The sequence below is a fragment of the Cydia pomonella genome, chromosome 17, assembly GCF_033807575.1.
Source record: "Cydia pomonella isolate Wapato2018A chromosome 17, ilCydPomo1, whole genome shotgun sequence".
NCBI lineage: Eukaryota > Metazoa > Arthropoda > Insecta > Lepidoptera > Tortricidae > Cydia > Cydia pomonella.
Window position 1 is genome coordinate 17,337,619 of NC_084719.1, and position 21,104 is coordinate 17,358,722.

At 39.4% G+C, this 21,104-nt stretch overlaps 2 protein-coding genes across 7 annotated transcripts; one reads left to right on the top strand and one right to left on the bottom strand.

Moving 5' to 3' along the window:
* Positions 1–1,646: 1,646 nt before the first annotated feature.
* LOC133526926 (uncharacterized) lies at positions 1,647–10,935 on the bottom strand. Of its 6 annotated transcripts, none has more exons than XM_061863784.1 (9): positions 10,685–10,935; positions 10,057–10,167; positions 8,719–9,499; positions 8,177–8,595; positions 6,817–8,100; positions 5,017–6,413; positions 4,105–4,305; positions 2,797–2,880; positions 1,647–1,913 (listed from the first exon to the last, which is right to left on the bottom strand). In XM_061863784.1, the coding sequence occupies exons 3-9, from the start codon at positions 9,459–9,461 to the stop codon at positions 1,764–1,766; spliced, it is 4,278 nt and encodes a 1,425-aa protein (XP_061719768.1). In that variant the 5' UTR covers positions 9,462–9,499; positions 10,057–10,167; positions 10,685–10,935; the 3' UTR covers positions 1,647–1,763. The 6 variants fall into 6 exon arrangements, with proteins under 6 accessions (XP_061719768.1, XP_061719764.1, XP_061719765.1 ...); XM_061863780.1 differs by having other exon boundaries at positions 5,017–6,419; positions 10,685–10,829; XM_061863781.1 differs by having other exon boundaries at positions 5,017–6,419; positions 10,045–10,167; positions 10,685–10,829.
* A 764-nt stretch (positions 10,936–11,699) lies between these two features.
* Positions 11,700–19,638, top strand: LOC133526906 (ubiquitin-like modifier-activating enzyme ATG7). The gene is made up of 11 exons (XM_061863763.1): positions 11,700–11,982; positions 12,098–12,293; positions 13,143–13,598; positions 14,268–14,374; positions 14,500–14,644; positions 15,493–15,648; positions 16,602–16,790; positions 17,335–17,526; positions 17,818–18,077; positions 18,892–19,180; positions 19,390–19,638. The coding sequence occupies exons 1-11, from the start codon at positions 11,789–11,791 to the stop codon at positions 19,420–19,422; spliced, it is 2,217 nt and encodes a 738-aa protein (XP_061719747.1). The 5' UTR covers positions 11,700–11,788; the 3' UTR covers positions 19,423–19,638.
* Positions 19,639–21,104: the final 1,466 nt, after the last annotated feature.

Consider the following 21,104-nt stretch of genomic DNA (forward strand, 5'->3'; position numbering starts at 1 on the left):
ACTTGTACCGTATCCATTAAATAAAATTATACTTTTTCCTTGAAAATATGAATCGTACCGTTTTCTAGGTAATATTAGTTATGTCCTATTGTGCATCACGATCTCTTTACCTAACTGATTTTATTGCATATTAATATTTCTGACGAAATAATCTGACGCTAAATGGCGCTATTCTGTGGAGTAAAAATACTGAATCACGCTATCATGTTTTTTTTTGGTTAATGACACAGGGTCGACAAATAACTACCAATACCATCATGATGTCCCTGTCACACGATGTTGTATAACCTTTTATATCAACAGGCAATGTGGGAGCACCATAAACTGTCGCTGGCACGGGCTGCAGCTCCCGCTGTAATAACCCTGATGGCTCCTCTAAACGATGGCTCAACGTACGCCAGTCCAAGGGACGCATTTATGCGTTAGAGGGAGCAAGTGATATTGCTATCTCATTCCACTGCCATGGGCCATCGTGTAGAAAAGCTCTGAAGATGATCCTACCTGTAACCGTAACCTTTGTAATCAGGGCTCTATAACCGCGAAAATTGAAGTCCGCAAATTGCGGGCATCTTTCTGTCACTTTAATAGGGTTGTTTCCATCTACAAATCTTAGGGCAGAATTGTGTCCCAATAATTTTTTTTCGATTATAAGAACATGTTAAACTACCTACTTTTAGGGAACCTGTAATGACCATATTTTTGTAAATATTGAATTTAAAATATCTTTTGGCACACGTTACGTGACTAAACTCGAAACGTCATTGAAGATTCTGATGACGTCATAACTCTCGGATTGACAGTGTTGACAGTTAGGCGATAAACCACAAATGAAAAATGTCAGTTGACAGCTCGTATCTTCTACGTGTGTATGTAGTTATGTGTCAAACCGTAAACTGTGACGTTACACAATTTTCAAAGAGCGTTTTGGGCGCGAAAGCATCTGTCAAAATATATTTTGTTAATTTAACATATTTAAAGCCGTTTTTAGTATAAAAGTTGAATTTTAGGGCACCTTTTAGTTAATATATAACGTAATACAAGCGTTTCAAAAAATTGGAAACAACCCTAATAGGTTTTTTTCCTCTCGTGTGAAAGTCAACACCGACATTGGCGAATTCACCCTGTGCAAATTGGCACGGAGTAAAAGCCAGAAGAAGAAAAAAAAATGAAAAATGTCAGTTGACAGTTCGTATCTTCTACGTGCGTATGTAGTTATCTGTCAAACCTTAAACTGTGACGTCACACAATTTTCAAAGAGCGTTTTGGGCACGAAAGCTTCCGTCAAAATATATTTTGTTAATTTAACATATTTAAAGCCGTTTTTAGTATAAAAGTTCAATTTTAGGGCAACTTTTAGTTAATATAGAATGTAATACAAGCGTTTCAAAAAATTGGAAACAACCCTATTACGCCTTCACTAGAGTAAAAGAGAAAGATCCCAGCAATTTGCTAATTTCGATTTTCGCCCTCAGTTCTTAGTTAACCAAACGCAATAATTGCATTGTATGCTCACACTAACGTTTTAGGATTGAGTGATATGCGAATCCTCATTTACTTATATACAAGTCGTCAAGCTACCGACGACTCCACACCAGTGTGGCGTGACCGGCATAACTAAATGTAATGGACCAAAATAAAAACAAATATCGAACCTAATAATTTAATGATAAATAGACAATACCACAAAATAATTTACATGACGAAACAGACGTTCACAAACAATTTCAAAGCAAAGTGAATTCCAAACTGCCCAGAGTCAGAGACTAGTGATTCACTGGAGTTTTCAGAAGCCCGAGGCCGACGTAGCGAGCCATCACCCGCAAGTATGATGGGTTCAACCTTTTTCTCTTCTCTAACAGCGCCTTGAGCAACTTTTCAGAGGTTTCGTCGAACTGTCTCTGATAATCCGATGCCTGTAATAAGAATGAAATTCGTAAAGCGGACAGTTGGTTTTTTCGTTTCGGATGCAAAATAGGCTTTTTTTATTTTGTTGTCGATTTTGATATTGATGACACTTTGTGAGTCCGAAGAGGTCCTCATTTTGGACGGATTAAACACGAAATCCCAATTTGGGACCAAAAAAATGTTACGGGACGGAATATTACGGGAAACTGCGTAGGGGGCGGGCGCCACTACCACAATTCATCACAATCTGATGTTCTACCGCGAAACAACAAAATCTATATTACGTTATCTAACCTCTTTATCACTCTTATGCATTCGAGCTATAAAGAGGCAGATAACTAAATTTCGATTTTCGCGTTTCCCGGTAGGCCCTTTGTAAACAAACCGCCTTGATGCATTTTATTATTAGTGAAAACTTGTCAAAAAACAGTTTAAGACACAGTATGTATAGTCTATGGTTCACGATAGGTGCTAATAATGTGCACTCTAGCGGCAGAACTCCCTTACTCCATACGTTTTCGTAACTCGGAGGGTGATTTTTTGGACATACTTACGGTAAAACTGCGCTAAATAAATGCGGTAGCATAGGGAACTCCATCTATTCACTTGATTTTATCGAAATTCAACAAAAAAAATCGGCCCAAACCGCCCAAATATGTTCGCTTTTGTTTACATTAGCTATTTAATTATCGTCATAATATACAAGCAAGCGATAATCATCGTATGGCTTGCAATTGGTTTGCACATCTGCCTTTTAGCCATTTTTGGCAGTAAAAAAATGGTTGTTGTTGCCGCAGTAAAAGCTTAACGTTTTACTTTATAAACTTAAACCGAAGTGTAATTCATATAACATTAACATTCAATTATAAATAAAAATAAAATAAATCTTACAGTAGTTTTCGCTATCCAAATCAATTCTTCCAAAAGATTGGCGTTATTTTCCTGACTTTCTATTATGGGAGGGACGTCCAGATACTGAAAAAACATCTAAAGCTCATATTTCAATTCACTGCTTCATATTTATCTGCACGACTAGTCCGGCATCCTAGCCTAGTCGCTAGTGACCCTGCCTCCGAATCAGGAGGTCCCGAGATCGAATCCTGGTAAGAGTATTTATATGTGTGTTCATCACGAATGTTCCAGTGTTAAAGCCCTAATAGACGGGCTTGCGGACCGCGACATTCCGACATTGATACGGCCGTTTGATCGAGTGGAAGAATAGTAAGTCTGAGTGGAAGGTGGTTTGCTGTACCTACGTCCATTAAAGATGCAGCTATGAGTGAAAGCGAAAAATTGATATGCGGATCGGACCAAGATCCCGATCCAGTACGCCCGTCTATTAGGACTATATGGATATTATATATTTTCTAAGTATGTATTTATCTATATAAATATGTACATATATCGTTGCCTAGTATCCATAGCTAGTATAATTAAATATGTATAAGCTTATGGTTAGTTTGGGGGTAGGTAGATAGATCTGTGTCGGACCAAGCTAACTCTGCATGACCTTTACAATTAAAAAGTGTGGCGATGTCATTAACCTTTTTGAAGCCGTGTCAAACACAAAAGCTGTCACACTGACGCCACGTCACTGAAGTGTCAAAACCGAAATTTAATTTTAATATGCATATGCACGTAGGTCTATCTATGTTCATCTGTGGTCTGTGACTGATTAAACCGTTGTTAGCGTTGGACGTTAATGTCCAATTTTTTTATGAAAATTATTTATTATTTAATCGTTATTGCACATAAAATTGTAAGCACAAATAGCAGACTTAATGCCATATGGCATTAGGTATCTACCAGTCAACCACTGGGCCAAAAAGAGACGATGTCACTCTCACTTTGTTCTATTCAAGTCGGTGTAAACTGTAGAGTTAGCTTAGACAGACTAAGATTGGCCCCAAATGTTTATTTTATTTACTTTTATTTAGGTAGTTTTTTTTAAAGTTAGTTTCAATAGAAATACCGACCGGGATATTGGCCATGATCGGCGCCATCTTGCCGCGAACCAAACTGTGAAATCGCCGTGAAGTTGTGCGAGTGTGTAGTCTGTTCGTTCGTCGTCGTCGGTATGTTCGCGGGGCTATACAAATAGTAATCACAGTCAATATCGCGGTCGATAAGTCCAGTTTTATTATTAAGGTAGATTTGCTAGTTCAATTTTTTATACTTTATAAATATACGCTTAGGTACCTCCGGCATTCTATTGAACTTCTCCTTTTCAATGACCTCGACTTCCATATCCAACTCGCTAGCTCGTGTGATCCTATGGACCGCTATGCCCTGCAGTATTACGGGTCGAAATCTTATTAAATTGGACGTATCTTTCTTGTTTGCCAGTAACATGACTAGTAAAGCTTGTCTCGGTGTTATTCCCGAAATGTAAGTTTTCAACTGAAAAAATAATGTCCGATTCAATGACGTAGGTACCTTAGGTAGGTACTTTGGTAAATGCCAAAGAAAGGGCGCTTAGCACGAGGAATTTCATACATTGACCTGCTTGTTTCTATCTCTATCGCCCGCGCATAATTATATTGCTGTCGCTCTCGCGCAGTGTCATTGACCGCCGACATCATGGGTGGGACAGCAATCAAGGGCTTCACCAGGTGGTGGTAGGGGGAGTCAGCTGCCTCCCCTTCAAGAGAATATAATTTTTAACTAAATGTAAGCCACTTCCCCTCTCCTTGGCCATTGGCTATATCTACCACATATCAACTGCCGCTCCCCCCTAGCCCATTAGCTGGTGACGCCATTGACAGCAATATATAGTCAGAGACAGGAACAGACAGGTCAATTCCTAGTCCTAAGCCTTCTATCTTTAGCTAAAAATTATTCGATCTAAGGTCTATGCGGAGAAGACCGTCTACAAACTCTTACGTCGCTTATTCTAACTCTAGCGATTGTACGCATGGTCCACTAACAGAAGGTCGGTAGAGCAGAACGAGTGAAGCTTTTGCTTTCTGACTGTATCCGAGCGAAGTATGTATAGGTACAAATAATATAAGAGAGTTGCCCTATGATGGCATTTTTGGTTTGGAAGTGATCCAAAATTTTATATACATGGTCTTCCCTGCATTGACCTTAAAATATTTCAACAGGTCTTACGTCAGAAATGAACGCCAGAATTTTCTTCTCACAACTGCCATCAAAAACACTGGATAACAGTTTCCCGGCGCCCATTGCTTGAAAGAATTCGTCCAAATTCGTCACTTTAATCAAAGGCGTGCTTCTTCGTTCCGCTACAATGTGTGAAGTGGATTTGCATTTCTTGTAAAGTTTCACGTATCTCACGTGACCTTTCTTTGTAATTTTAGTCATTCCTATATTCGGTACCGGTTTTCTTGTTTCTGTCCTGTTAGATTCTTTTATCTCCGCAAGTTTTATGTATTCAATTTGTTTCTCAGGACGTTCATATTTCACAACAGCAGTAGATGAAACTGTCGTAACAATGCTTAGCGTATTATATTTAAAATGTGTAGTGTCGATGCATAAAGAAGGATTTATTCCCAAATGGTTGCCAATAGTCAAGTTCACGTAGACATGATTATTACAGGTTTGCATCTTGATGGTAGGTAAATACTCCGAGAGAGAATTTGTATTTACTTGTAACATTTTATTAAAGAGTTCTTTTAACGCTATCGGTGGTGTATTTTGTACTATGCATCCACCATAATATGATAGTTTATTACCCGTATACGGAACTAAATCTGTGCATAAATTAGGTTTAGATACAGTATTTAGACTTGGCTGACTCGATGAATTACATTGAGTATTGGTTGAATTCAGTACCAACGCACGACTCGGATGTACAATGAAGGCTTGTCGGTATAGTGACGTATGCGGTGACAATATTCCTACTATGTTACGATACTGATATGGATATTCCTTTATTGAAAGAATGTAAATGTTTTCATTTGATTTTTCTGCCCACGACTTTGGATTTTTCGAGAATCTCCCGTTACTTAATCTCATCAGCTCTGGAGACATTGTTATTTGAGGCAACAATGGAAATTTGCATGGCTCCTGGATGTCAGATGTCGTCGTGTATTCAGATATGGTGCTTAGAGATATATTTCTCTTTGGTTCTTGTAATGCTAGGGGCGGTCGCATTTCTTTATCTAAAAATTGCGTCATCACTCTCGGTATAATGCTGCAAAGTTCAGCAGGCAATGCAGCATTAAGGATTCTAGTTTTACATTTAAATACTTTTGTCCTGCTCTCTGTTGCGGAAAGAGGTACGCAAGAAGTAGAACGCTTGATGGCGAGTGCGCTTTGGTCTGCTTCTGGTGGTACGTTTACGTCAAATTGTAGCAAAACATTCATAATGCAATGCTTCACTGCGATTAAGTTCCGAGTCATCGATTTTATTTCCAGTGGTGGCATAGCATCATCAAATCCAGGCAACATTACAGTAAGTTCCTTTTTCTTTTGTATAGTCACTTTTGGTGTGAAATCTTCTGTAATTATGGGCATGGTCACCTGAATGGAAACTTCCTTTGCATCTGTAACTCAGAGAATAGCTTGAATCATAATAATCCGTGAAAACCGAAATTCGCAAATTGCGGGGATCTTTCTCTTTTACTCTCACTAAGACGTAATTTGTGACAGATAAAAATGCCCGCAATTGCGAACTTCGATTTTCGTGGTTATAGCCCTACGCCGAAGATGGTGAGACGCAAGCGCGGTAACAACAACCAGTTGGAGGCGCGGTTACTACGAGTTGTCAACGTACCGCTTAGATTGTTCTAAGGCGAGGCGATGCAGTATATATGCGTTACAGTATAAAAATAAGTTCAGAGCGGGCCGGGTTGAGGCAGAGCTAGTCTTGTGGCGAGCGTTTTGGTGTGCAACCAACCTCATTAGCTCTTTATACAAACATAATAGCGTAAGAGAAACCATACTTACTATGTTTTAAGTCACTAGTATCGCTTGTGCGATTCTGAGGAGGTGCAGGCATCTTTGAATTCTTTGTTTGCGGTTCGCTAGTATAATATATCCCACATTTAATCTTATTAATTACATTTTCAATGAAATCACTCGCCCATTTGGGTTTGCCCCAAATTCTTTGAGGTTCACGTTTTTTCGGTGGTATTAAAATTTTGGACGGCGATGTCGGTGGTGGGGGTGATGTTGAAAAACTTGGTTTTACTGTTCTCACTGGACTCTTCGTTCGAGATGGACTCTTCGTCCGAGGCGGACTCTTCGTTTGAGGCGGACTCTTCGTTTGAGGCGGACTCTTCGTTCGAGGGGGACTCCTCGCTCGAGGTGGACTCCTCGCTCGAGGTGGACTCCTCGCTAGAGGTGGACTCCTCGCTCGAGGTGGACTTCTTGCTCGAGATTGTGCTATGGAGCTATTGCTGATGACTATGCTCAATGTCCTACATTTGCTTGAACCAATGTTAGTATTTCTGATTGGTAACTGGTTCACATTCGCGTTCCGCTGGACACGTGTAGGTAAGATATCATTACCCATCTTTTGATTAGAAGTCTTCCTATACAGAAGCTTCAATATGTTATCTCGGAATCGGGATACTGGTTTCGTTTTGGCGACACTACTCTGTTTAGATTCAACGTTACTGAGAGATGCACCCATCTGTTTCTTTTTGTTGCGAACTGTACAATCAATATTGGTTGAAATGGGCCCTTTGTCCTTGAAAGTTTGCTTTTTAGATTGCGCCGCCATCTCAAATTCAAATAATTTAGGTTTCTCCATCCAATTGATCATAAAAGGCCACACATGTTCATCTAACCCATTGAATTGTGGGTAATCGTAATGCTCTACTTCAAATGTGCCACTGACCTGATCTTTTCCCAAAATAACTAAAGGGAATTTGATTTTGGCTACAATTCTGCGTATGGCGGTTTGAGTTAACGGGTGCATTGGATCCGCTGTGGCTTGGTAAGGAACTCTAGGGCTGTCTTGTAGTTTGGAAAACGTTAAGCCATGAGGTGGACTGAGTATAACATTAGAAGAATCATTTGTTAAGGGGCGTCCCGGTGGGATATTGGGACGCGGTTGAGTGCTAGTCCAGGGTACCCGACTTGGTAAAGGACGTCGGAGAGGCATCTTCATATCCTGACGCCTATTCATAATTTGTTTCGGTATATCACCGCTCATAGTCCCAGTGTTGGAAACAGCATTGTGTAAACAAGTGTGGAGACTTATTTGCGGCTTATCGACTTCTTTTTCTGCAACATACAATCGAATGAATACTACCTACATTCTAGATACAACATAACATTTATTTCATTTTAAAATACTTACTTTCAATATTCGCGTCGGTTTGCACTTCTGTCGTACAAACATGTTTTGTCTGTGATTCTTTAAAGCTGCCATCACCTCTATTTAATGTCTGATCTGACTTCATCGATACTTCAGATAGTTTAGATTTTTGGTCAACGAGCGTATCTTTGCTTGCGGAATTTTTCTTTGTTCTAGATTTAAAATTGGAGTTTCTACTTCTTCTGCCATTAGTCTTTGGTGAATCTTGCATCTTATTCTTTGTATTAACCAGTGGTACATTTTGTTCAAAAGACGTAATTTCCACTTTTTTGCAAAAATTATTGAGTTCATCATTGTTGTCAATCACAGTTATCTGAGAAGACGCTGAAAGACTGCCATCTCTAGGAACATTAAGCTCAGTCTGGAAATAAATCTGCTCGGTTCGGCACGTCTCATAAACGCTGAAATAGAAACATTGTGATTCAGTCAATTTTTTTTATCAAATCCTAAATTAAATTGGTTATCTATGAATAAAGATTGGCAGTTTGATACTTCTGAAAGACTAGATCACAAAGATATCTCACCCTCTATTAAGTTTCTTCTTGACTACTTTTTTTCTCGGCTTTATTTCGTAGCTACTGTCATCAGACATGGGTGGAGATGGATAAAATTGAAATCTATTCATATTCCTCAACACAGACCAAACATCAGATGGAGACGGTGCATCGGTTTTGGAATTATAAGTATCTCTTGCTTTTCTTCGGCAGTCGCCTTTGAAATTCTTAACGACATCTACAGAACTACAATCTAGGTATACGTTCATTTGGGAACAGTAGTCTGCGTCTCTGTCATAATATTCACAGTTGTAATCTGGTGGCTTGGGATTTTTCTTCTGAGGCTGGCGTTTTTTCGTTTTTTGCGCCTTATTAGGTTTTTGCATACGTTTGTAATATTCTGTGTCGTTCATATCGCTTACAGTGCAAGACTGAGGCAGTACAGCCGGCTCATTAGGAAGAGTCAACACAGACTTTTTGTTGCTCTTCTTACTCATTTTCTTCGCCGGTTTGAATTCATCAGAATTAGATTTATACAATTTCGCAGCTAGTTGAAAGGAAGATAAGACCTTATTTTCGGATTTTTCTTCAGTGAGGGAACGCAAGTGGATATGATTATTAGAGATATAGACTGACTTGTTCTTGCTTTTACGTCGTTTGTAGTTTGAATTGGCACTGCCAGAACTGATTAAACTTTTGGCAGTAAGAGATTTCGGCACCAAATCGTATACTTTGGAGTTCATAGCATCACTTAAAGTTGAATATATTGCCATTTGCTTGAAGAGGATGAGTCAGGTAAGTTAAAATAAATCTGTGAAAAAAATGAGATACTGTTTAGGTTCTAAATTTTGATGGTTTTATGTGTGTTAATAATTAGTTATGTTGCAGTTAATGAATGTTTTTGGAGTAGGAAGGAAGAGTATTAAATTTCAACCTTTTGCTGCCTTTCGTCATTAGGCAAGCCTATGCAGAAAGCATATACTTAAAAGCCTTAAGCCTGCGGTTGTTTTATGGGATAAATGCAGCGTTGAAGCATGCAATCAACGGAATGTCGGAAAAATGACAATGTGCTTAACGCTGCGTTCACCGCGTAACACAATGTAGAGTAGTCATTAGAATATATCTGATGTGAAATGGGTGTGTGGCAATCGGCAAACGCATAGCGTTTAACGCTGTGTATATCGCATACAATCGTTATTTTGCGCCGTTTGCTCGCCTTATACTTGAAAGTAGGACGGTTAAATTGATATCGTATTTTTTTCCATTTGATTTGATTTAGGCAACCTCGTGACCGTCGCCTTTGAAAGGGTTAGAAGATGATTTCTTTTTACTTATGATTTTTAAACTATAGCTCACCACAATACGTACTGTATATTTGCATTAAAACAGGTACTTGAAAAATCGAACAATCATGCAGACTTAATTTGATACGGGCACCTTAGTAAATATTTTGTGCCCGCGTTATCGCAAAGTCGAAATCTGAAAAACAGTTAAAAAATAATGCAATAAATTATTATTTAGAGTATTGGACCCTTCAACTTTCAGGCAATGATTTATATTCAAGATAGGTTTTAGGCGCTCCAAAATTAAAGACCTTAAAAACCCTGTGACAAATTGTACCTACAAGTTGCCATTAGTCGCACCTGGGCAAGCGAGAAAATGCGCGTGCTAACGAGCTCACCAAAGGAGACAAGTTTATGTTTAACAACGAGTATGGAATGATGAATGGAATGCGAAAATTAATCAAAAATAACTGATTTCTTCGTAGGTAAATAGAAATAAATATGGAAGTATTTTTTGTGCTCCTTATGTATGAGTTTAATCTAAGTACATAGTTACATATCATTGATTGTAGGTATGAAATTGCGTGTGTGATTTCACGGTAGTGGGAGGCAGAGGTAACTTTCATCCGTCGCGTTATCGCGACCGTGTAAGTTGTCGGGTTAAACATTGAAACGACTGAAAAAAGAAGGAAATTATGCAATAAAATACTCACAATTTAATTCACGATAATTTCGGGTGAATTAGGCCAAACATTAACAGCAACTCTACATGAAAGTAGCTTAATTATGTGTTAATCAAGAAAAAATTTAAAATAGCTACTTTGAATGTAGACATTACTACATTTTTCAAAACTGAAAATAATGATTATGTTTTCTATTCCTCAAAGGACTATCAAATTTTAAACTTAACTGCCAGTTATTTTCAATAAGTACACCCATTTCCATAGACAGTATAAAACCTGCTTGCTTAATTATGGTCTGACAAAGAGTAATACCGTTAGACAAAGACAGTATGATTTCTCTCTATCTATATAGCCGGACAAACAACTGTGTCAGTAGAAACAAGCGCGAATTTTAAATTTTCTATACGATGACAAAGGATAATAACCCTTCGCACATACATTTTTTAAATTTGCCGTATTCTTCTACTGATGGAAATGACTTGATAGACTATAAGTGTTTGAAATGAGAATGAGACAGTCCCTCCAATATAGGATTCAGATAATTCAATTATTATTCGCTGTGGCAGCGTCACTCGCTATGGTCCAATGTCAGGCCCATAAAACGTAGTGATTATATGCTCTTTGGTCAGGCCCGGCTAGACTATTTTTCCTTTTCACCAAAACCTCACCCTTCACACAAAATCACATTCACATAAAATTTGAAATCTTTGTCTCTAATTTCCAAAAATGTTCAATATTTCATATTTTTGCATATGAAACATTTTTTTACATTTCAAATATTGTTATCGATGTGCTGATATTCCGTGAAACGAAAAACGATTATCACGCCCGATGTCTGAAAGTGTGGATGCAATTGGCCCTTAAGGCTAGATAATTATAGCCGAATGCTTGACAGACTATAATATATATAGTTCTCCTTGAGAGTATTGTATTATTTAAGTTTTTAAGTTAGTCTGGCTTAAAGGATTGGAGTCCGAAGTTAGGAACCATAAATTAAAAAAAATGGCTCGTTGACAATTTTGACATTGACATGTGTGTGTTGACATGACATTTCTTTTCTTGAGTACTTGTGTGTTTTGAAGAATAATAAATTATTATAGAAAAGAATAAGTACACATTAATACGAATTGAAATATGGCTTCAAATGGAGAAATAATTCAATATGTGCCGTTTACGTCGTTCGTTCACCCATCCTTTTGGCATGCTCTTACTGATATGAAACTAGACGTGGATAGGCTAAACGAAACTACAAAACAAATTTTCGGCCGATTTACATATCGTGATGATATTGGGACTGTATTTGAAGTCGACGGAACATCATTCAATAAGTTAGTAATCAATTCATATTTAATTATCCTATCCTAACATTAATTTTATATAAACACTTAGTTTCACTATAAAAAATATTTTGTATCGTAATTTAATGACTTTTGTACATTATAGAGAACCCACCAATGAACAGCTGTACGAGAATGTTACGGGAACTATAATGAACAAGAACACAATAGAAGAGTTTAAGAACATAGACAAAGCAGCATTACTTAATTCAATCGGTGAAGCGATATGGGCTAACATTAAGGAAAAGACATGGATCACAAATCCCAGGGCCTTGTTGAATTTTATAATTCTTTCCTTTGCTGTGAGTTACCTAATATATTCATGTTTACTTATATGTTATTGGTTGGATGACCAGTCTGGCCTAGTGGGTAGTGACCCTGCCTATGAAGCCGATGGTCCTGGGTTTGAATCCCGGTAAGGGCATTTATTTGTGTGATGAGCACAGGTATTTGTTCCTGAGTCATGGGTGGTTTTTATGTATTTAATTATTTTTATATTACATATATCATTGTCCGAGTACCCACAACACAAGCCTTCTTGAGCTTACCATGGGACTTAGTCAATCTGTGTAAGAATATTTATTTTACTTATTGGAACTGATGGGTCACCGTGGCACCATTTAATCTGCCCTGTTACAACAAAACAGTGTTTGTAAGAAATATGTAATAAAATACGATGTTTTGCCGCAACAGGGCAGCCATTTGGTTTTGTGCTGTTTGTCTTGGTTATATTTTATTTATCTACAAAAAACATGATACCATCCCTCAAAGTACAGCCATTGATTAATATTTGCAGATTGCTAATATGTAATGCAAAACAAGTTCCAATCATTTTTCTTATACCTACTTTTTATTGTAATTGTTTATGTCTGAAATTGATTTGTTAGGCATTTTCCAGGCCACACCATACTACAAGGTTTTTCCGAAAAAATCCAAAAATATTAATTTGAAGACAAGTCACATTTCCCCAAAGTCCAATCTAATTTGAACCTTAAATGAGAATAATAAACTTGAAATTCTCTTGACGTTATAGAAACCTTTTCTAGTTTATTTGTGTTTAATTATATCTTAAAGCTATTATCTACCATAAACCATAATATACTTCATTGCATGTTTTATCAGTATGAAAAACTACTTTTGTTTTTTTTTAGGATTTGAAGAAGTTCCACTACTACTATTGGTTTGCCTTCCCATCACCGAGTCAGCCGACAGTCTATCTTAAAGAGACCAATAGCATATCCTTAAGCTTCAGCAACAAACAGCTTGAAGACATTGCACAAGACTATAAAAAAATTGATTCAGATCAGAAAAACTTTTTTTTTATTCTTAAACAAAATGATAATGTTTTTATAAAACCTTTAGCTGAATTATTCAATCCGAAATTAGAAGTACAAAATGATTTAAACATTGACCTATCAAGTCTTTATTTTGTGTTTGCTGATCCGAGTAATGGAAACAATCCAGGATGGCCGCTGCGTTCGTTTTTAGCAGCGTTGCTTGAGCATTGCCCGAGTCTATGCAAGATGGATATCCAGGTTATAGGGCTGAGGTGCAGTGCTAGCGGTGCTATTGATAAAAGCTTGGTGTTCACGGTTTCTGTACCTGAGGTAAGCATGTGTGTTTATTACTCTTGTAATATTGATAAAGTTATGTTCAAGGTATTAAAACTTTAACTAATAACTAACTATATAACTGTGTTAAATATAGAAAACTAGTTATCTGCCGCATTGCCTCTGGCAAGGCATATCCTCTCCAACCGAGACACTCTGCGTGGGAATTTCCTTGCAAGGCGGCTGATCACATAAACCTTAAATAAGACATTGTAAATAATTGTCTTTCATTTTTAATGATTCACCTGCTTACGCACAATCATCATGCCATTAGAGTGTTGAAAAAAAATCACTTTAACTGGCCTATGCATCACTGACAGATGGGCACAGGAACCCCCAAGATGTTACAGGTCCCACAAAGGGGTTTGGTCTATAATCTTCGTTCGAGGCACGTCTACACTGGCCGTTCTGTGCGTCAGGAAATTGCCTCGCGCGTATGCTTGCTCTATGTGGACCACCTATTGAATAAATAAAAACACATTTATAATATTTTTTATCATAGACATTATTTTTATTTTTCTTATGGTCACTATGAACTTGCAGTTTTGTCTATGGTACTAGCAAACATGGACGCAAAATTGGAACCCTTTCACACTTATAGAACTAGGCCTTCAGAAGGCATGATCAATGAATGCCAGCTATGTAAAATTACGTTGCTATTTTCAGAATGTGCAAGCAGTAGAGAGTGCCGGTTGGGTCGGCTGGGAAAGGAACGACCGTGGTAACTTTGGGCCCAAGCTAGCCAACATGTCCGCGTCGATGGACCCTGTTAAGTACGTCTTAGGTTAGGTTAGATTAGGTTTACTAAAATTTTGCGTATGGTGCCTGCAATACGGCCAATTTTACTTAAGTAACAAACTCAAAGGCATCTTCATAAAACCCAGCCTTCAACCTCCAGGTTGGCGGAGACATCGTCAGACCTGAATATCAAGCTGATGAAGTGGAGACTCGTGCCAGACCTAGATGTAGACGTCATGAAGCGCACCAAATGCCTGCTGCTCGGCGCGGGCACGCTCGGCTGCCACGTCGCACGGGGTTTACTGGTACTTATCTTACTCTCCAGGTTGGGTTGGAAACTTGAACATACTATGATGGAGTGACTCTTGCTGGGCCTGGAAGTAGACGTCATGAAGCACACCAACTGTATGCTGGGACTTATTTTGTGGTATTGTATACTCTACTGGGATTCTTTAGTAAAACCATTTACAAGTTTTATTATGAATGCAAGTGATGTGTCCACTTGAAATATGAGTTATTTATACAACAAGCCCAGGGCACAATCTCTATTCAAATCAGAGACCTTGGTAGCCATAGTTAAAGGCCTACGCAGTTAGTTATTCACCTGACGGCGTGAAAGCTACTGTACTACGAGTATTGTCGCATTTATCGTCAGAGTGGACTGCCCACTGATGAGGCGTTGGAACCAATTACATGAACCCAACGATCCAACGCATTATCGCAATAGATAGTATTAATCAGTTTTAGGTATTTATTGTTTTTTATATTGTACACTAGATATATAGTAATTTTTGTATGTACTATATGGAATGTGTGCCCGAAATAAATGATTTCAATTTCAATTGTTCAATCATAGAAAAATCTTACTGGAATCGAACAACAGTTGTTCCTTCAGGTCATCATTTTTAGCTTGTTAAAATTATAACTTTGTTTAAAAATTTGATCGACTTGATTAATAAGGCGGGTGTCACTTAAAGGGTTAACTTATCGAAGTAATAATAATAATAAAATGCTTTATTGCACACTACAAAAAAAATGGTACAAAGTATGTAAAGGTTTACATATGTAGGTAACAACAGGCGGACTTATCGCTAAACGGCGATCTCTTCCAGACAACCTTCAGATAGTGAAATGGCTTTTTTGCTGTTTTCAGGCTTGGGGTTTCCGCCACATTACATTCGTGGACTATGGCAAAGTGTCGTACTCGAACCCGACGCGGCAAGTGTTGTTTACACACGAGGATTGCCGCGCCGGCCGAGGCAAGGCCGATGCCGCTGCCGACAATCTGAGGAAGATCCTGCCTTCTGTAGTGAGTTACAAACGTAAAGATTCTCACAACGTGGTATATATAGCCTGGCAAAATTCAAATTTTGTTTGAGCCGTCACGCCTATATTTTTCAAAATTGCTGTCGTTTGTTACTGATGAAGTCGGTTTGGCTAAGAATATAGATCTCATGTTTGTCGACTACCTAGTACGGCAAAGTGTCGTACTGGAACCCAACGCGGCAAGTGCTGTTCACGCACAAAGATTAGGCGGGTTCACACAGACCGAACCGCCTCGCGAGGAAATTGCGCCGCGAAGCAGCTCGGTCGGTGGAGACGTGCCTCGCCTAAGGTAATGCAGCCGAGGCACGTCTACACAGACACAGACCAAGCTCCTTCGCTCGGCAATTTTCTCACGAGGCGGTTCGTTCTGTGTAGATCGGGCCTATTGCCGCGCCGGCCGAGGCAAGGCCGATGCCACCACTAACAATCTAAGGATGATCCTGCCTTCTGTAGTGTGCATACTCGTAGATTCTAGAAAAGTACAACAAGTACTACAAACTACCTCAGCACCCTTAAAGCATTGGACGAAGAATTAAATACGAAATAGGCGGGTCCACACAGGGCGAGCATACGCGCGAGGCAATCACAAAACGGCATAGGCACGTCTACACTGGCTGTTTTGTGCGCGAGGAGATTTCCTCGCGTGTATGCTCGCTCTGTATGGACCCGCCTAATCGCGTATTTAAAGTAGAGCAAAATATTGTAACAGCAATTTTTGCTGCTTTTTTTTATATTCAGATCAGATTTTTTTTTACGACAGCTGGAAAAGATTGTTATACGGTAATCGAAAATAGTTAACGTTTCTAGCGGGGCAATAAACATCCCGTAGGCGATGACTACAGTTCAAACCTGCACCTAACGTCAAAAACCGAAATATTATGTAGGACTAAAACTCAACTTTACTGTCATAATAATAACTTGTATATTTGCGTACAGGAAACTCGCGGCATCGCGCTACACATTCCAATGCCCGGTCACCCAGTAGGCGAGTCGCTGCGCGCCGAAACAGCTGCCAACATCAAAACCCTAACGGACGCCATTCAAGCCCATGACGTCGTGTTCTTACTTTTGGACACCAGGGAGGCGAGGTGGCTGCCTACGCTTATTGGTGCTTATTACGGGAAGGTATTATTTTTTAAGTATGAAACTTAAAAACACTGCACTACTTCCTTTTATCCGGTTCGAAGGACCATGAATAAGTTGTGATGATGTCTTGATTGGATTGCACTAATTTACAATAAAAATCCGAAATCTATATACAGGGCGACTTGATTTATTTCCATGACAGATATATGAGTGAGTAATGCTTGACACAATTCCTTTTAATTATTCAAATCCAAAATTATGTCATTATCAAATAGGTGAATTCAAAACGTAAAAAAGGTTGCAATCTGAACAATTAGGATATTGTTTTTTCTCCTAGACTTAGATAACTTACTTACTTTGATGAAAACTGTTATTGTTCTTTTTGCTATCAAAGTATTGATGTGGTTGTGGTTTCATACATATTGGCCGACTTGATGTCGATGTTTTCTTTGGTAAAGCTTATTTTTTTGCGATATGAGGGTTGCTCCGCATGACCTAAATTTTTCTAAGGGTTGTAAAGAAGACACCCCATATCCATGCAAGTGTAGGTATATTGGATCTTTCTAACCCATTTCTTCCACAGATAGTAATAAACGCGGCGCTCGGCTTCGACAGCTACCTAGTCATGAGGCATGGTGCCTCATCCTCTGAACTACAGTCAGACCCTGAACAGTCAGCCACTGAACAGTCGGCCCCTGAACAGTCGCACGCTACATACCTGCCAGGCGCTCAGCTGGGTTGTTACTTCTGCAATGACGTCACCGCTCCGGGCAATGTAATTATCTATAGCCTTATATTCTTAAAACTTTAAAACTGTTAAATGTTGTCTTTTTCCAACAAGCGCAAATGTCAAAATGGCGAATAAGGACAAACGATTGTGAAGTCAAAAGTTGACGTTTGATAATGCGATGACCACAAAACATAAGACATCGCACAGCGCTGACGCTGACTATTTCAGCAGTTAAACTAGCTGGCATTTTTTTTTTTCTACAACAATAATTATTTAGTATTTATACCGTTATTGTAAGGCCTCTGTAAGTATAGTACGCTTGTTGAACGTTGGCAGTCGCTGAAGGACCGCACGCTGGACCAGCAGTGCACGGTGACGCGGCCCGGCGCCGCGGCCGTGGCCGGCGCGCTCGCCGTGGAGCTGCTCGCCGCGCTCACGCAACACCCGCTCAGGTCGGTCCCTCGCTTGTTACGTTGGCAGTCGCTGAAGGACCGCACGCTGGACCAGCAGTGCACGGTGACGCGGCCCGGCGCCGCGGCCGTGGCCGGCGCGCTCGCCGTGGAGCTGCTCGCCGCGCTCACGCAACACCCGCTCAGGTAGATCTTTTTCCTTTTCATCCTGTTACCCCCTGCTGGGGTGTAGGGCTCGAACCATTTTCTTTCTCTGACTCCGGTCCTGGGCAGCTTGGGTAACCTCCTCCCACCCCATCCCCAATACACCCAACTCTTGCTCCACGGAACGGCGCCAAGTAGATTTAGGGCGACCATGTTTCCGTTTTCCGGGCATCTTCCAGGTCAGGGCCACCTTGGATAGCTGGGTGTCAGGCTCCCTGAGGATATGCCCTATCCAATGCCATTTGCGCGTTTGGATCTCCTTATATCAGGTAGATCTAACGTTTGTTAAAGTTTAACCTACTTTCGAGATCGAGACTTGAACTTAACTGAAGCTTGCTTAGTAATTTTTTATCTGTATGTATTCGAAAAACCTTTTTTAAAGGGACAATTGGACAAACTGTTAGGCATAGAGTTTGTCCATTATTTATTTATTTATTTTATTTAATCTTTATTGCACATAAGAAAACACACTGTACAATAGGCGAACTTAATGCCGTAAGGCATTCTCTACCAGTCAACCTGTAGGCAAAGCAGATAAGTTGTGGTGTTGTATTATCATTGACACGTAATCTGATGAATATTATAGACACACCCATCCTATAGTGTAGCATTGTAGTAACCATGCCATTGTTCACGGAAAGCGACTATTAGTGAGGTGGAACTGCTGATGAAGACCATAAAATGATGACATATGAAGTCGTTTATTTCATGTTAAAGGTTGTTTGGTAATTATTCGTCACACCTAAAGCTTTAATTTTTTGAACATTTATGCTAATAGATTTAAGTTAATTTCCAGAGAACACGCTCCAGCCCTATCCGACCCGACCGACGAGTCCGCCGCGCCGCCCGGCCCGCAGGGCGTGCTCGGCCCCGTGCCGCACTCCCTCCGCGGCTTCCTGCACTCGCACCGCACCCTCGCGCCCACCTGCGCCAAGTTCAACCACTGCATAGCATGTTCGGACTTAGTACTCGACAAATATAGAATGGAGGGCGAGGAGTTCGTGTTTAAAGTACTGAATAGTGGCAGCTATTTGGAGGAGGTTACTGGGTTAGCAGAGTTGCAGCTGACGGCTGAAATGACGGATGTAAGTTACAAATTTGTATTACAAGCTTTTATTTTATAGTAAGCGTATGTAATGTTAAAAAAAAGAACTACGTTATTAGGTTAATCTTTCACACATTTTGTATCTACGGTATTGTTTTATTATTGACCGAATTATTGACTTGCCGGATTTTGTTTATTTACATTCTATTACTAAATGATCCATTTCTACATTTTATCTATTATTTTCAGATACTCACATTCTCGGATGAAGATGAAGAATGAACAGCTCAACAGGCACTATATTTTAAGCATTAAAAATTGTGATTGAAAATAAATTATTCCCTTTATGCAGTTTTATAATATTTATAGCAGCTTTGTCAAGCTTTAAAATGTACTTATAATGTGTTATAATTATAATGCAACGTCTCATCAGTTGCTGCATGCGCTGACTGTATATTTATATTAAACAATATTTAAAATAAATGTTGCAAAATTTTACGAGTTATTTCATTTAGCTAAGTTGCATAATGGTTGCATGAAATGCTCTCGATAAATGGTTCTCATTCGGAATCGAATACGCAGACGTAGCGAATAAAGGCAGTCAACAAGAAATAGATCGTGTCATTCACGACGACGTGTGCCTTAACTCGTAATGTCATGCTATTAAAGGATACTTTAATACAAATCTGCGCGTCATCGTGGATGACACGAACTATATGTGAGAGTAGGAAACCGTTGTATGCCGGCAGCACTATGGAATACCGTGCGCGTCTGCCAGCTGGTGATTATGGTGCTGGTGGTCTGAATCGAAATGCTGCATCAAAGAGTAAAATAATTATATTAGGTATGTTGCATGCCGAGTCTAGTGCAAGTCTAGTGGCTCCTATCAAAGATAATTTTATATAAAGGTGTGTTGTCAAAGAAAACTTTGTAGCCATCTTTCGACACATGGTTAAAACTTTTAGAACGCCATTTGACTTTGATCCTTATTCTTTCACTGATATGTGTTAAATATCAAAAAGTGGCGCCATCTTACCGGGCACAACCTAAAGGTTATGGCGCATATAGAAACGATGTCGCTATACCTTTGACCTATTAGATGACCGCCGCCGCCTTTTTGATATTTAACAAATTTGACACATATCATTAAAGAATAAGGATCAAAGTCAAATAGCGTTCTAAAAGTTTTAATCATGTGTCGATAGATGGCAATAAATTTGCTATGGTTACAAAGTTTTCTCTGAGAATCCACCTCTATTTCAAATTCTCTTTGCTCCTACACACTATGCCGGTTAGGTATGCTGCATACTGAGCCTAGTGACTCCTACACACTATGCCGGCGAGTTTTTGCTGCCCGGGTATGCCGCCGACATAATCAGGCCTGGAAGGCAATGCAAGCCCGGTGGCTAATATACCCAGGCTTTGTTAGCGGCATGCCCGCCGGAATAGTGTGTAGAAGGATCAGCCTTTACAGATCATGCACGCTCCCCAGCGCGCATGGTTCAGCCATCTTGTGGCGTAAATTGGAAACTTGACACTTCGCGCTAATAAAAATGGGACTCCCGTGCTGCCCCCTAAAGTTCACGCCCGGTTCATATACGCATTGAACATTTTATAGTAGGTTGTGCAACAAGAGGGATATGTGAAATTTTGCAAACGTGGGAGTTGGATGGGGTGGAGTTAGACTCCTGTTTGCAATATTCTTACCCCCCAGCTTACCCCCAGAGTCATACAAAATGTTTTTCAACACACTTGCGAAGAAAAAATTATACCTACTTGGTTCGTATTTATTGTACGAGAAAAATAAATATTGATTACATCAGATAGAAAATAATTGTGTAGTATAAAACGAACTTACCCCTAAGAGGGATCTCTTCCAGTTAACATATACCTAAAAGAGTAATTAAAAACTATACCTAAAGTAATCTAATTGAATTAGTGTGATTAAAATAAAACTGCATATA